Here is a 15,470-nt window from a genome sequence, read left to right as displayed (position 1 = left end):
AGTCTACCGTTCTAAATTAAACACTCTCATTTCGGACAAATGAAAACCGTATATTGTATGTTGTTTAATATAATCCATTTTGTCTATATCGATCGATTAATCAGAGGACAAATTTTTTCGCGGACAACGGTGGATATTTCAAGGGAGAGAATCTACTGTATCGTCAAAATCTTAATGTCCTGCATCTACACTACACGCCACGATTGCCAACTGATCTAAGTATCACAATGAACATCACAAAATAGATCAGTTGTGAGTTGTGGAGATTTTAAAACTATGACCGTTAAGGCGAATGGAGCTTGATTGTATCAAACGACAAGGTCTACCTCCACAGTCCGGACACATTCCATCGTACGATGCGTTTGTTTATTCTGACCGGTCGTTTAGCTTCATGAAAAATACAACAGTGGCAGGTATGTTATATTTCTTTAACCGTGATTTTTAATTCTGTCTTTAGTGATGTGAATAAACGTAACTAGTCTAAATGTTTATTTATTGTAGGCAAAATTATAATCAAAACCAAAACACAAGAGAAAAATAATTTCAGAAAACTAAGCAAACGATGGGACGGAGTGGTCTAGCGGTAGAGAGCTGGACTGCTAACTCGATGTATCGAGTTCGAATCCGGGTTCAAGTCAGTAGACCGACCCTGAGTCCACCCAACTCACGATAGGGAAAGTAAAGGCGGCTGGGCATAATGCTGACCGCACTATCTCTTCATATGCCGAGGTCACAGAAACAAGTGAACTTTACTTTTACTTTACTAAGCAAACGAACGAATCAACAAACAAAAACCACCAACCAACCAAATACCAAAGCAAAAAGTTAATAAAACTTAGCATAACCACACCATAAAACCAGTGGCGTAACTACCGTAAAGCTAGCGTAAGAAAGGCATAGGGGCCCAAGGCAAATAGGGACCTCTTTCGAAAGTTTGAGTGGGAGGGGGTGCAAATCGAAAGTCTGATGGGGGGGGGGGGGGGTGCAAATCGAAAGTCAGATTGGGGTGGGGGGGGGGGTGCAAATCGAAAGTTTGTCCCCGGTCGCCGAGAAGGGTCGCTACGCCTCTGAGGGGCCCACTAACACTTTTTGCATAGGGGCCAAAAAATCCTAGCTACGCCACTGCATAAAACGTAACTTAAATTGTATAATTTGGAGGTTTACAAATCAGATTTAGTTGTTGTATTTGTATGACGTGTTGACCTAGTATCTACGTCACAGGATGCAGGTCTTCGCACGTTCATCAAAAGACGGAAATGACGTCATACCGTATGTTGCATATCCGCTCTACGAGAACGGCGGGAGCGCCTCCCTGGTTGGTCCATACACCACAGGATATTCTGGAAACTTCGCTGATCCTCAGGCTGCGGTGTGGTGTTACATTTGTTATGCTCATCTTGGATCCATCCAAACGTTCATCCAACAATTGATCAACCAAATCTACCCATGATGCATTTCAATACAATCATTCATCAACTAATTTATTCACCCATTCATTCACCAATTTATCCACCCATTCCTGTAGTCCTTCATACACCCATCCATCCATCCATTCACCCAACCATTCATACACTCATTCATCGACTAATTTATCCATCCATTTATTCACCCGTTCATCCACTCGTTATCCACCTATTTGTACACCCACTCATTTACTAATTTATCCACCCATTAATCTACGAATTCATCAATTTATCCATCTATTTATCAACTAATTCATCAACCCGCGTATCCACCCATTTATCACCTATTTATACTCATATTTATACACCCATTCATGAAAAAAATTCATCCACCCATTTATTCACTCATCTTTCCATTAGTCTTTCGGTACATTTATTTATCCATCCACCCACTATATCAGTGGTTCCCAAACTTTTTGGAGTGGCGACCCCCATTTATAAAAAAATTGGTGACCCGCGACCCCCATAGAATTAAAAAGTTGAAATTAGTGAGCCTGTTCGATCAAGTCTCTGACGTTTGCATCTATACACGCCGAAGAAAGAACTTCACATCTTGTTGGTGTGTTCCAAATTCTAAAATGACGTTTTAGCCTAGAAAGCTTCATAGACTCATGCCTGAGAACAACTTTTCAGAGTGCGCATTGTTTCTTCTCTATTTCATGTCCAGTGATGTTAGTAAAGCCGAATTTCAGATATTTAAAAAAAAAATATTTATGTTTTTATTTCATTGCTAGGGTTTAGTCTACCAGTTGGTGACCCACCAGAAAGCCCTTCGCGACCCCCAGTTTGGGAAACCATGCACTATATTATCCATCTGAACACCTAGTCAACGAACCTGTTATTCTTCATTCTATCCAATCCTCTGCTTGCATCCACCCATTATCACACTTCAACTGACTTTTGATCTAGAAGTAACTTAATAATTTATAAAATTAACGCATATTTAATTAACTCCCATTTACTCTACAGGTGGGTTTAAATTATGGATTACCTCAAGCTTTCACACCCGTAGATTACTCCGGCGTGGCTAACAGTAAGAAGACATCCAAGCGAGGCTACCAGAATTTAAAGATTTGTTTGATTGTTTCCCTTGGCCTGACATTGATGTTGATAGGGGCTGCCGTGGTTGCCATCGCATTTTTAGCGACATCAGATTGTGAGTAAATCTTTAGTTCAGTTTTTCGCAAATAATGGTAGAGGGGTATTTCTTTCAGACTTTTTCCCGGGAGGGGGTGGGGTGGGGAACTTTAGTGGGAGGGGTAAGGGGGGGGGGCATAATTTTCCGGGGTGAGGCGGGGCATTGGTAAAATATTTATTTCTAAATAAATTGTGTTTCGTTCTGGTGTAGGACGCGGTAGATGTGTTTCGTTAATAGTATATTATATTAAAATATGAAAAGGGCACAATGTTTAATTTAGTATTTAAAATGAAGTATAAGAAACACCTTCAGAGAATTGATAAAAATAAAGAAATAGGCATTTATAAAAAGTTAAAGGATGTATATTTTGTTGTTTGTACCTTATCATATGACAGTATTGAAGCCAACCTTAATTATTAACTCTTTTAATTTACTTTCCTTGTAAAAAGTATTAATTTGTTAATGATATATTCCGCAGCTAAACCCGATTCTAAAATTTCACAATCCAGTTCAGCGTCTCTAGGGAGCAACCAGTCCGGTGCCTCTTCAACCACACCCCAGCCTAACATCATCTACATCACACAACCATCCCCAGCCCTGTACCAGCCTACAACCAGCCAACCACTGGCTGTACAACCCGCTACAACAACAACCACCACCATCACTACGACTCCATCTACAACCACAGCGTCGACATCAGCAACAACAGCCCAAACACCAATCACAACCACAACGTCAGCAACAACAACGACGACGACTCCAACCACCACAACACCAACTACAACTACGTCGACAGCAACGACAACACCCGTTACATCAACGTCAACGTCAACTTCCATACCAACATCAACATCAACCTCCACGTCAACATCAACACCACACACAACTGTCCCAGCTACTCAAACTCCACAGTTAAACTTCTCATCACCAACAACCACATTCACAAACTACACATCGACAGCAACAACAACAACCATAGCATCATCAAACATTCATTTTGCAGATCCGACCACGACATCATCACCAGAAACAACAACATCCTCAACTACAGCAACCATTTCCACCAATCCAACATCTGCACAACCAGCTACAACAACAACGAATGATTCGCTAACAACACATGCTCTAGAAACCACGCTTAACACCACAGTCGTAGATAATATAACGACAACAACATATCCAACAACAGCAGAAGAAACGACTACGCCAACAACAACCACAACCACAGCCACATCAACAACAACAGCAACCACACCAACAACTACCACTACAACAACACCAACAACAACGACTGCAACAACAACTACCACTACAACACCGACCACAACCACTACAACCCCAACAACTACAACCACAACACCGACAACTACAACTACAACCACAACCACAACACCGATAACTACAACCACAACCACAACACCGACAACTACAACTACAACACCGACAACTACAACCACAACACCGACAACTACAACAACAACAACACCGACAACTACAACCACAACCACAACACCGACAACTACAACAACAACACCGACAACTACAACAACAACACCGACAACTACAACAACAACACCGACAACTACAACAACAATAACAACACCGACAACTACAACAACAACACCAACAACTACCACTACAACAACAACTACCACAACACCGACAACTACTACTACAACACCAACCACCACAACTACACCAACTACAACCACTACCAGGACTACCACAACTACAACTACACCCACGACCACCACAACAAGACCAACTACTACAACCACATCTACAACTACGACAACAACAACAACCCTCCCAGCAATAGCACCAGGTTCGTACATTTTTAAAAATATACTTCAACTGGTCTGTCTAGATAAGTTATATTTAGTCTAACAATCAGGTGTTAATAACATAAATAAATAATAGACAGTGGTTGAAACACCATGCTGATGAGTTAAGGGTTAATACACAGGTGGATTACTAGTCAATAGAAGATCAGCTATTTATATACAAAGATTCATGGGCTGGCGGAATCATGAAAAGGGCGTTGATAGATTAGTCTTGGCCTAGTGGTTAAAACGCTAGAAAGTCTTGACCTCTGACCCTGTGCTTGGGTCTGTAGAACGTCACAGAGTCCACTCAGTTCAAATGAGATCTGGCTAACTTTAGGGAAACAAAGGCGTCGAGGCATAGTGCGGACCACATTATACCCGATGTCATCGAAGCAGATGAACTCTACTTCATCTACCCAATGTGTCTTGGACTAGCAGAAAAGATGATGATATATTAGGATTTGGTTTCCAGTTAATGAAGTAAACATTGATTGTAAATATGTAAAAAAACAAACAACTATAAACGATATTGGTTGAAAAAAAACAAGCATGCAAAGAATGATAGTTGATAGTTTAAAGCTTTTAATTCGGAATAATTAGTATGTAGTTGAAGTTTCATGGAAAATGGCTGAAGGTCTGAACGATAATTGGGTCAGTGGCGTTGCTAGGACGGGTGTCACCCACCTAGCAATTATACGTTTTTGGGTAATATCAACCCTCTCCCATACTATTTCATTATTTGAACTGGATTAAATAGTTTTTTTACCAGAAATATTAAGATTTATCGATTCAGTGTAATCCCGTAAATGGTGGCATCCAATGCAGATGGAGGGGGGGGGGGGGCATAATTTTATATTTCACTGCTGATTCTATTGATAAGCTAACACATAAAAAGTTCACTAGATGTCGATTTTTAATGAGTTTGCAACCAGGCCGTGATTTGAATGTTAAAAGATTTAATTTTGTTTCTAGTATTGGTGACGTCACTAGATCCCCTCAACCTGTACCTACCTGCAGAGTTCCGATGTAACTTAACAGCATCCAGGTGGAACAGTGTTGTGTTCAGAACGTAAGTCTCATCTGAACCTTCTAGATAAAATAATGTAAATTCAAAACAACGAAGTCAAAATATTTAACAACCACGTTATTTTATATTATTTTTTTCTCGAGTACTTTACACATTGATAATAATTCTCAAGTTAAAAAACAATATTAAAAAGATAAACAGTGAAAAATTTGGATTGACGTGGAATCAACTTTGAACATTTCAGAGAATCCCCTCAAGGTAACGTAACCATAGCAACATTTACAAGCGACGGAAGTAAAGTGTTAAATGTCAACAACCCTCGTCACATCATCGACAGGTTAGGCTTACACTATCAGGACCAGAGTTAGACTTGATAAGGCCCTAAGTTATTTTATATGGGTCCCTGTATAAGTACAGATATTATATGTCAGTACCAAATATTTGCTGTTTTTAAAATGAAGTTTGTCGGTAATAAGTGTGTCTATAACTGTTGTGGAAAGATAACTCGGTCTTCACGATGGTTTGAATTTAAAGAAAAAAATTATAATTAATTAAATGTTAAATAAAATTGGCGACAAAATGCCCACAACGGTTTGGAGAAAATACTTTGTGTTGCCTCAGTGAGAACGGAGGCTCTAAGACAGGGGTTCCCAACCTTTTTTTTTACTCTAGAGCAAATTCTAAAATATCGGTAGGGTGGCGGGCACCACCTATTTTAAATCGACAAACTCCTTCCATAACTTGTCATTTTCCCATAATTTATTTTCTTATTTTCTTATAGTCATAATGTATTAATAAGTAATAAACAAAAATGTTTCAAAATAATAAAATTATTTGGCATTTTTTCAAATTGCATACACACAGAGAAATGTAGTTACAAAACGTAAAGAAAGGTTTTCTGCGTGTACAAGGTGTGATGTGCAAATGGCACTAGCCGTTCCAGGCTAGCGTAAATAGTGCAGTCTGGCTCGCCGCTAGACAAGTTGGGACAAGTATCGAACATATTTAATAAACCTAGGCAGTCAAAAAAAAAATTAAAACTGTAACAAATAATTGAAAATAAATCATATTTTAAAATAATGTTTATGAAAAAAATTCTGTCTCTGTCGAATAGTGAGAGGCGGGCACATACGAATCGTTCAGAGGGCGCCATGGCGCCCGCGGGCACAGGGTTGGGTACCCCTGCTCTAAGCTATAGATTGTTTAGTTTAGACGTAAATCCGGCAATGTACACTATGTACAGTATGTGTACATCTGTAAAGTACTCAATGAGAGGTGGTCAGTGACATGTGCTAAGTGACAGGTGTTTAATGACAGGTGTTCAGTGACAGGTGTTCAGTGACAGGTGTTCAGTGACAGGTGTTCAGTGACATGTGCTAAGTGACAGGTGTTTAGTGACAGGTGTTCAGTGACAGGTGTTCAGTGGCAGGTGTTTAGTGACAGGTGTTCAGTGACAGGTGTTCAGTGACAGGTGTTCAGTGACAGGTGTTCAGTGACATGTGCTAAGTGACAGGTGTTTAGTGACAGGTGTTCAGTGACAGGTGTTCAGTGGCAGGTGTTCAGTGACAGGTGTTCAGTGACAGGTGTTCAGTGACAGGTGTTCAGTGACAGGTGTTCAGTGGCAGGTGTTCAGTGACAGGTGTTCAGTGACAGGTGTTCAGTGACAGGTGTTCAGTGACAGGTGTTCAGTGACAGGTGTTCAGTGAAAGGTGTTCAGTGCCAGGTGTTCAGTGACAGGTGTTCAGTGACAGGTGTTCAGTGGCAGGTGTTCAGTGACAGGTGTTTAGTGACAGGTGATCAGTGACAGCTGTTCAGTGACCACCGCTCAGTGACAGGTGTTCTGTGGCAGGTGTTGAGTGACAGGTGTTCAGTGACAGGTGTTTAGTGGCAGGTGCTTAGTAGGTTGTGCTCAGTAGCTTAATTTTTTTTACTATTGTAGCTGTAGAAAATTTTCAAGTAGATTTATTGCCGCTTATTTTGGGAACGTAAGATAATAACATTTTCAATAAATGATGAGTCGTAGTTGGGTAATGATGTATAGTTAAGGTTTATCACGAACTAAGTAATTTCGTTCAAATAAAATGTATTGGATTTGTTGTATGCTATGTTTTGGTACTGAGAGTGTAAATATTTTTTTGAAATCAGTATATCTAGAATTTTTTTAATCTGAATGGAAGTCTAATCGGAGAAATAGAGTAAGAGAGATAACTGGTAAAACTAATTACAAAGTAAGATAACAGAGTCACCTCCCCTTGTATGGATTTTACAGTTAAAATAATTATATATTTCAAATTCTATCAATGTTGCAATAACTGTGTTTGAAAATACTTTATTTATGTTAGTTTTTACTGTTTCTTTTTTTTTTTCGTTTTAATAATTTTATCATTAGAACTAGTTTTCTCCAATAGAATTGGGTACTATGTGTCAGCCTGTTTAACTACGCCGTATGGTCAGTTGACTCCGTTTTCCGCCTTCTTAACACGTTTTTATTAACACGTTTTTAACACGTTTTTCTTAACTCAGCTTCGCGTTTGTTTGTTTGTTTGGATGTTTGTTGTTAAAATTGACATCGAAAATTAGCCCACTTCTGATTGCTCTATAGACCTGAAATTTGGCATGCATGCTACTTTCGCCTAACAATTTCAGATGCAATCATAAAAACTAGCAATTAGTGACCGTAATTAGCTTAATTTAATTACGCCTCAAGGACCATAAAATTGAGGACATGATTTCTAAAGATACCGACAAGACTGGAGGCCTATTGACCCAGTTACTTCGGCCCCAATCGATGTGAGCGCGCTGGCCGTGATCGTATAGTGGTTAGTACTTCGCGTTGTGGCCGCGACAACCCAGGTTCGAATCCTGGTCGCTCAAGTTTTTAGTCCGTGTATTTATAAACACTTTTTTAAAAACCACGTTTTTCCTGTGTAGCAACGGACTAAAAAGGAGAAAATAAAATACTTAAAAAAAACTTTTTAAAAAACCACGTTTTTCTTGTGGACTAAAAAGTAGAAAATAAAATTTTCTTTTGTGTTTCCTCGAGCTGTGCAGGTTCTTGTGATGACTGACAAAAAACGTGGGTCGGGCAGATGGGTCGGGAAATTTGATGGTGAACGTACCCACGTTTTTTGTCAGTCATCACAAGAACCTGCACAGCTCGAGGAAACACAAAAGAAAATTTTATTTTCTACTTTTTAGTCCACAAGAAAAACGTGGTTTTTTAAAAAGTTTTTTTTAAGTATTTTATTCTTAACTCAGCTTCGCGTTTATTTGTTTGTTTGGATGTTTGTTGTTAAAATTGACATCGAAAATTAGCCCACTTCTGATTGCTCTAGAGATCTGAAATTTGGCATGCAGGCTACTTTCGCCTAACAATTTCAGATGCAATCATAAAAACTAGCAATTTGAGACCGTAATTAGCTTAATTTAATTACGCCACAAGGACCATAAAATTGAGGACATGATTTCTAAAGATACCGACAAGACTGGTGGCCTATTGACACAGTTACTTCGGCCCTAATCGATGTGAGCGCGCTGGCCGTGATCGTATAGTGGTTAGTACTTCGCGTTGTGGCCGCGACAACCCAGGTTCGAATCCTGGTCGCTCAAGATTTTTAGTCCGTGTGTTTATAAACACTTAGTCAAGTCATACTTAATCAAGTCATTAGATAAAGTAGAAAATAAACTATATAAAAAACTTTTTTTTTAAAAACCACGTTTTTCATGTGTAGCAACGGACTAAAAAGGAGAAAATAAAATACTTAAAAAAAAACTTTTTAAAAAACCACGTTTTTCTTGTGGACTAAAAAGTAGAAAATAAATTTTTCTTTTGTGCTTCCTCGAGCTGTGCAGGTTCTTGTGATGACTGACAAAAAACGTGGGTCGGGCAGATGGGTCGGGAAATTTGATGGTGAACGTACCCACGTTTTTTGTCAGTCATCACAACAACCTGCACAGCTCGAGGAAGCACAAAAGAAAAATTTATTTTCTACTTTTTAGCCCATAAGAAAAACGTGGTTTTTTAAAAAGTTTTTTTTAAGTATTTTATTTTATTCCTGAATTTGTTCCCATGGTCTCTGGTTAACCACCCGTTATTCACGTCACACGTCAAGAAATTTAATCTCTAGGAAAATTTCTATTACGGACAGATTATAAACTAATCGATAAGCGTGTCATATTACAAGTAGTGAGCGCATTTAAATTGCCTAAATGTTAGTGATATTCTAAAAAAACATGAACAGGAAAATATCTTATCTAGATATTTTTTTTTACACATCTAGCTCTTAGAGTCAGTATAAGATTATATTTTGTGCTAGCTTCAGCATTAGGGTTTAGGTCTGAGGTAGTGTCATTGGGTGTTTATATGGATAGTGTTAGGTTTAATTCTATGTTAAGGGTCAAGGTTAGGCCAAGGTCAATTACAGTTTTTTGTGTGCAACCGATGAATTCAGTCTAAATAAATATCTTGTACAATGCGACAAAAATACTCTGAAAAAGCAACAAAAAAAAATATAGCCAGTTTAAAAAATTGTTAAATCAGATAAACCAAAGATTATTTAGTCGATAGATTAACGCCTCTAATCCCATTGACACATCGGATTACCCAGCCAACAGATCAACACGTTCAGCCACACATTCACCCTCCGCATCAACCAAACACAGTGTGAGGACAACGTGACCTTTGTGTGTAGGGGCCGATGTGAGGACAGAAGTGTTGGAGAGAAGGTCTTTACCAGCATTAAACAGTAGGTCATAAACAAACGGAGGATATATATATATATATATATATATATATATATATATATATATATATATATATATATATATATATATATATATATATACATATATATACATATATGCATATATATATACATATATTTTGTATAAATAAGTATGTAAATAAATAAATAAATAAATATATATATATATATATATATATATGTATATATATATATATATATATATATATATATATATATATATATATATATATATATATATATATATATATACATATATATATATATATATATATATATATATATATATATATATATATATATATATATATATATATATATATCTAATATATAAAGCTCAATTCTGTAACGCATATGTTTGTCGTTGGCATTTCTATGGATTTAAGTGTTAGATCAATTATCGTGCGCAGTTGTCTAAAATTATGAGTTAAAAAATTACTATTGAAAGTGTTGGGAAATCATTTTCATTTTTCAAATTAAAGTAATAATTGTCGGCATGGTCATTAAACACAAGTTTTGAAAAAATATCATCTTTTACAACAATTCTAATTATGTCTTTATTTAGTCCTATAGCACTTACTTCCCTTTGATAAATTAGGAAAAACACAATTACTTCCCTTTATAAAAGAATTGCATTTTGTGGAAAACAATTTACTTTTTAATTACTTTGTTTTGGTGTTGGGAAAAAAAAATAATTACATAATTAGCGGGGATTGATCAAGTGCAAATGTTGTAGGTATTTTACGGATAAGCTTGGAGTATTATAATTGTTCATTAAATTGAAACAGGCGCGTTCGTTTAAGTGAGTGCAAAAGACTGTGAATAAAGTTGGGGTACTATAGTCGTTCATTAAGCTAAAACAGGTGATTCCGCCCCGGGCGTTTATGTTCGCGTTAGTGTTTTCTTTGTGTTTAGGTGGGTTTGCGTTAGTGGTTGCGTTTTGATTTGGTTCGTTTTTGTTCTTTCTTTTTTCGTTTTTTTTGTGTTTTTTTGTTTGGGTTTGTATTTGTGTTTTTGGTTGGTTTTGCGTTTGGATTTGGTTTGTTTTCGTTTGCTTTTTCGTTGTTTTTTTTTTTTTTTTGTATTGGTGTTTGTGGTTGGGTTTGTTGTTAGGTTTTTGTTTTCGTTTGCTTTTTTGTTTGTTTTTTCTTTGTGTTTGTATTGGTGTATGTGGTTGTGGTTGGGTTTGTTGTTAGGTTTTTGTTTTCGTTTGTATTTGTAATTGTGTTAGCGTTATGTTTGCGTTTTGTTGTTTTGGTTTTGGTTGGTTGTGGTTTGGGTGGGCAATGCCGGGTTTATGATGATTACTAAACACACAGGTGATGGTCTTTAACAGAAAGGTTTTTCACAGAAGCCAGAGCAGGGCCTGGCCGGGACGGCTAGTATATATATATATATATTTTTTTTTTTCCCCCCACATATTTATGTATATTTTCGTATATACTTATTTATATATCAATTCACATGTTATGTTGATGATATATACAGTGTCATTAGCGTTCCAAAGGACCCAGGCTGTGATCCCTAGAATAATAACAGCGGGGAACATAACGAATGTGACATGCCAAGGAATTGAATTCAGGTAAGTCTGTCGTATAGTCCTTTAGATTCAAAATAATATGTTATTATTACTTGTTGCATCTATAATCTATAACTAATTTTTTTTAGAATCCACCCAACTGGGCTACTAAACGAATTCCTATTATCCTTATCCTGAAACCAGCTTATCATATTACTAACCGATGCATTATTTGCTTTGTTCAGAAACCACCCAGTATCATACTTGCAAATACCTGTTACCCTTGTCCTGAAACCAACTTCTTATATTAATAACCTTTATGAATTAGTCTTGCCCAGTACAACAACAAATGAACTTTACCTTATTCTCAAAAAACCACCCAGTATCATACTAACAAATGTAATTTACCTTATCCACAGAAACTGCCCAAGATCAGAGTTTCTTCCAGGCATCTCTTATACTCCCCTCCTCCCTAAAGAAAGTCTACTCCCCCGAACGACATCGAATTAATATAGTAAACATATACTTTTACTAGTGTCCCCCCCCCCCAGGAAAATGTAGACCGCCCCCTCCCTTCCCAAAAATATCAGTGCCCCCCCCCCCCCCCGGAGAAAAAAGTCTGGAAGAAAACAATGCCCAAGATCATAACAAATGCTTTTTATCTCATCATCAGAAACCGCACAATCTTTTGGGAGTACAGTCGACTTGGTGCCCCTTTCTCTAACTTAAACTTTGGAACACAAAATATTTTCGGCATGACCCCGCCCCTAGCTGGGTTGTCCTGTGTGGTACTCGTTAGAAACGTACGAACGGTGAGTAGTTCATCATAGTCGAATGTTTATATGGTGTTGGTAAAATGCGAGATGCGAACCTATAATGACAAAGCGGTAAAATGCGAAAAGAAAATGCGAGAGATACTTACGGAAGTAAATAGCGAGCCAATTTGCGAGCCAATTTATCTTCTTTGTTGTTAGTGAGACAGCTGTGTTGTTGTAAAATGAACAAGAACACACGTTTTATTTCTTATCGTTATTAAAACCTCTTTAAAATACATCAGAATTATATATTTATCTTGATGATCCTATTCTTATGATCTTTAACATTTTGTACAGTTGTACTTCACATATCATTATACCTTTGTGACTTATTTCTTCGGGGCAACTCCTATCCAAGGACTCTGTTTTGAACAACTCTTAATACTTACGTGAGGGGGGGGGATGGAGGGGGCGACACTGGTTAACAGTAAATACTTTATATATATATATATATATATATATATATATATATATATATATATATATATATATATATATATATATATTATATATATATATAAACATACTTTCTCTTCCATATATGAAATTAGACAAAAATAAAATTTTCATTCACCTCCGGATTTTTTTTCTTTCTTTATTAAGTAATCGCTTCAACACATTGTCTTAACAAGGTGCATTAAATGGAGATCAAACATATTTGACTACGTTTAGTTTTTAAATTTGCCACCTAGACCTCGCCTCATTCTTTTGTTAAATGATCACCACACAAGTTAAGCCTAATAAGATTAAAACAAACAAACGCGCCTCTGTTCAATGTTGCGAGACGCCGCGCCGCCTACGCCGTGTCATAAAAGCTATATAACCACTGCAACACGTCGGCTAAACAAGGTGTTCAAAACAATCATCAAAAGAATGCTAGATCACCGCCGCCAACATCACCTTACATTTATTAAAGAATAAAGTTTTTCTTACTGTACTTTCTCAGTTTTGAAAAAAAAAAAGCTAAATTTAAAAATATGAACAACTTTGTTTTATGCTTAGAATTGTGTTTATAATCAAAATTTCAAACTTAAACTGATTAAAGAATGTCTATTTGGAAATATTATTTATTATCTAATATTAACATTTTTCGGGCAAAACGACCTTCGGCAAGTGGCATTCGGGCATTTGTCGCATTCGGGCAAGTGTCCATTCGGGCATTTGTCGCATTCGGGCAAGTGTCCATTCGGGCGTTTGTCGCATTCGGGCAAGTGTCCATTCGGGCATTTGTCGCATTCGGGCAAGTGTCCATTCGGGAAATCGGCCTTCGGGCAAACGGCCATTCGGGCAAGTGTCTTTCGGGGAAAACGTCCGGCTCCCATATATATATATATATATATATATATATATATATATATTATATATATATATATATATATATATATATATATATATATATATATAGGCCTATATATATATATATTAAAACGTTTTTCTTGTGGTGGTGGGGGGTGGGGGGTGGGGCGATGGATAATTTCCTCTTGTGTGGGTGAGTTTGTGTGTGTGTGTATGTGTGCTGTGTGTGTTGTTGAAGTAGTACCCCCACCCCTGAAGAGATTCATTTTATGATACCGAATACAATTTTAAACGAGATCTAAATTTAAATCGAAATACCTCGCCCTCGTGTGGTAAATACATTAGATTAAAAAAAAAATTAACGACATTTGAAATCAATATTTTTAAATTTATTTTTTGGGTTCGATAATTGATATTTAAGGACAACACCAAAAGTAAATTATATGAAGGCCATAGTTTTATCTTGTGTTATGTGCTATTCTTTAGCACTCCCACAACGATAAAAACTTGAAGTCCGTGTACTTTTTCTTTTCACAGTTTGCTTTCCCCATTCAGGCCAATGGCGACCAGGTTAGATGTAGGTCAGGGTCAACGGGTGTCCTATCAACGCCTGTCACTCTAAATGTGGTTAACCGGTTGTAATTGTAAACAACTCCCGTGTAATGGGTGAACAAAATACAATTTTTTAAATCTTTGCTTTTGTTCTTCAAATATTTTTTTTCAGTTGTTTTTTTTAAATTATTTTTTTATTTTAATTTTCCAATTTCTGTGTTTAGTTACTCGATTCTATTTTTTTGTTCCTTTCTTTCTTCTGTTTTGTTAATTTTATGTTTCTTTCTTTTTTCTTTTCTTTTCTTTTTCTTTTATCTATCTATCTATCTATCTATCTATCTGTCTGTCTGTCTGTCTGTCTGTCTGTCTGTCTGTCTGTCTGTCTGTCTGTCTGTCTGTCTGTCTGTCTGTCTGTCTGTCTGTCTGTCTGTCTGTCTGTCTGTCTGTCTGTCTGTCTGTCTGTCTGTCTGTCTGTCTGTCTGTCTGTCTGTCTGTCTGTCTGTCTGTCTGTCTGTCTGTCTGTCTGTCTGTCTGTCTGTCTGTCTGTCTGTCTGTCTGTCTGTCTGTCTGTCTGTCTGTCTGTCTGTCTGTCTGTCTGTCTGTCTGTCTGTCTGTCTGTCTGTCTGTCTGTCGTCTGTCTGTCTGTCTGTCTGTCTGTCTGTCTGTCTGTCTGTCTGTCTGTCTGTCTGTCTGTCTGTCTGTCTGTCTGTCTGTCTTGTCTGTCTGTCTGTCTGTCTGTCTGTCTGTCTGTCTGTCTGTCTGTCTGTCTGTCTGTCTGTCTGTCTGTCTGTCTGTCTGTCTGTCTGTCTGTCTGTCTGTCTGTCTGTCTGTCTGTCTGTCTGTCTGTCTGTCTGTCTGTCTGTCTGTCTGTCTGTCTGTCTGTCTGTCTGTCTGTCTGTCTGTCTGTCTGTCTGTCTGTCTGTCTTTTTTTTCTTCTTTTTTCTTTCTTTCTATCTTTCTTTTCTTTCTTTTCTTTCTTTCTGTCTGGTCTGTCTGTCTGTCTGTCTGTCGTTGTTTGTCGGTCGTTGTTGCGTTCTTTTTTCTTTCTTCTTTGTCTTGCTTTCTTTCTTT

General features: G+C 37.3%; 1 protein-coding gene and 1 long non-coding RNA gene across 2 annotated transcripts; both read left to right on the top strand.

The window, feature by feature from the left end:
- Nucleotides 1-328: 328 nt before the first annotated feature.
- LOC131932469 (integumentary mucin C.1-like) lies at nt 329-5,500 on the top strand. Its single transcript, XM_059289377.1, has 7 exons — nt 329-413; nt 1,222-1,369; nt 2,433-2,619; nt 3,080-3,335; nt 3,398-3,651; nt 4,007-4,426; nt 5,400-5,500. The coding sequence occupies exons 2-7, from the start codon at nt 1,223-1,225 to the stop codon at nt 5,498-5,500; spliced, it is 1,365 nt and encodes a 454-aa protein (XP_059145360.1). The 5' UTR covers nt 329-413; nt 1,222.
- Nucleotides 5,501-5,698: 198 nt separating this feature from the next.
- On the top strand, nt 5,699-14,490 carry LOC131932477 (uncharacterized). Its single transcript, XR_009384588.1, has 5 exons — nt 5,699-5,791; nt 10,062-10,199; nt 11,706-11,799; nt 12,410-12,548; nt 14,385-14,490. It is a non-coding gene; the product is annotated as an uncharacterized LOC131932477 (long non-coding RNA).
- The last annotated feature ends 980 nt before the right edge of the window (nt 14,491-15,470 follow it).

The sequence above is a fragment of the Physella acuta genome, unplaced genomic scaffold, assembly GCF_028476545.2.
Source record: "Physella acuta isolate Inbredline_101_S28 unplaced genomic scaffold, ASM2847654v3 ptg002184l, whole genome shotgun sequence".
Classification (NCBI taxonomy): domain Eukaryota; kingdom Metazoa; phylum Mollusca; class Gastropoda; family Physidae; genus Physella; species Physella acuta.
This window is presented reverse-complemented; position numbering and strand designations above follow the sequence as displayed.

Coding starts and splice junctions, on each gene's coding strand:
- LOC131932469 (XM_059289377.1), top strand. CDS start 1,223: ATGCAGGTCTTCGCACGTTCATCAAAAGACGGAAATGACGTCATACCG. Junction 3,652..4,006: donor CAACAACATCCTCAACTACA/GCAACCATTTCC, acceptor CGATAACTACAA/CCACAACCACAACACCGACA. Junction 4,427..5,399: donor CCTCCCAGCAATAGCACCAG/GTTCGTACATTT, acceptor TTTTGTTTCTAG/TATTGGTGACGTCACTAGAT.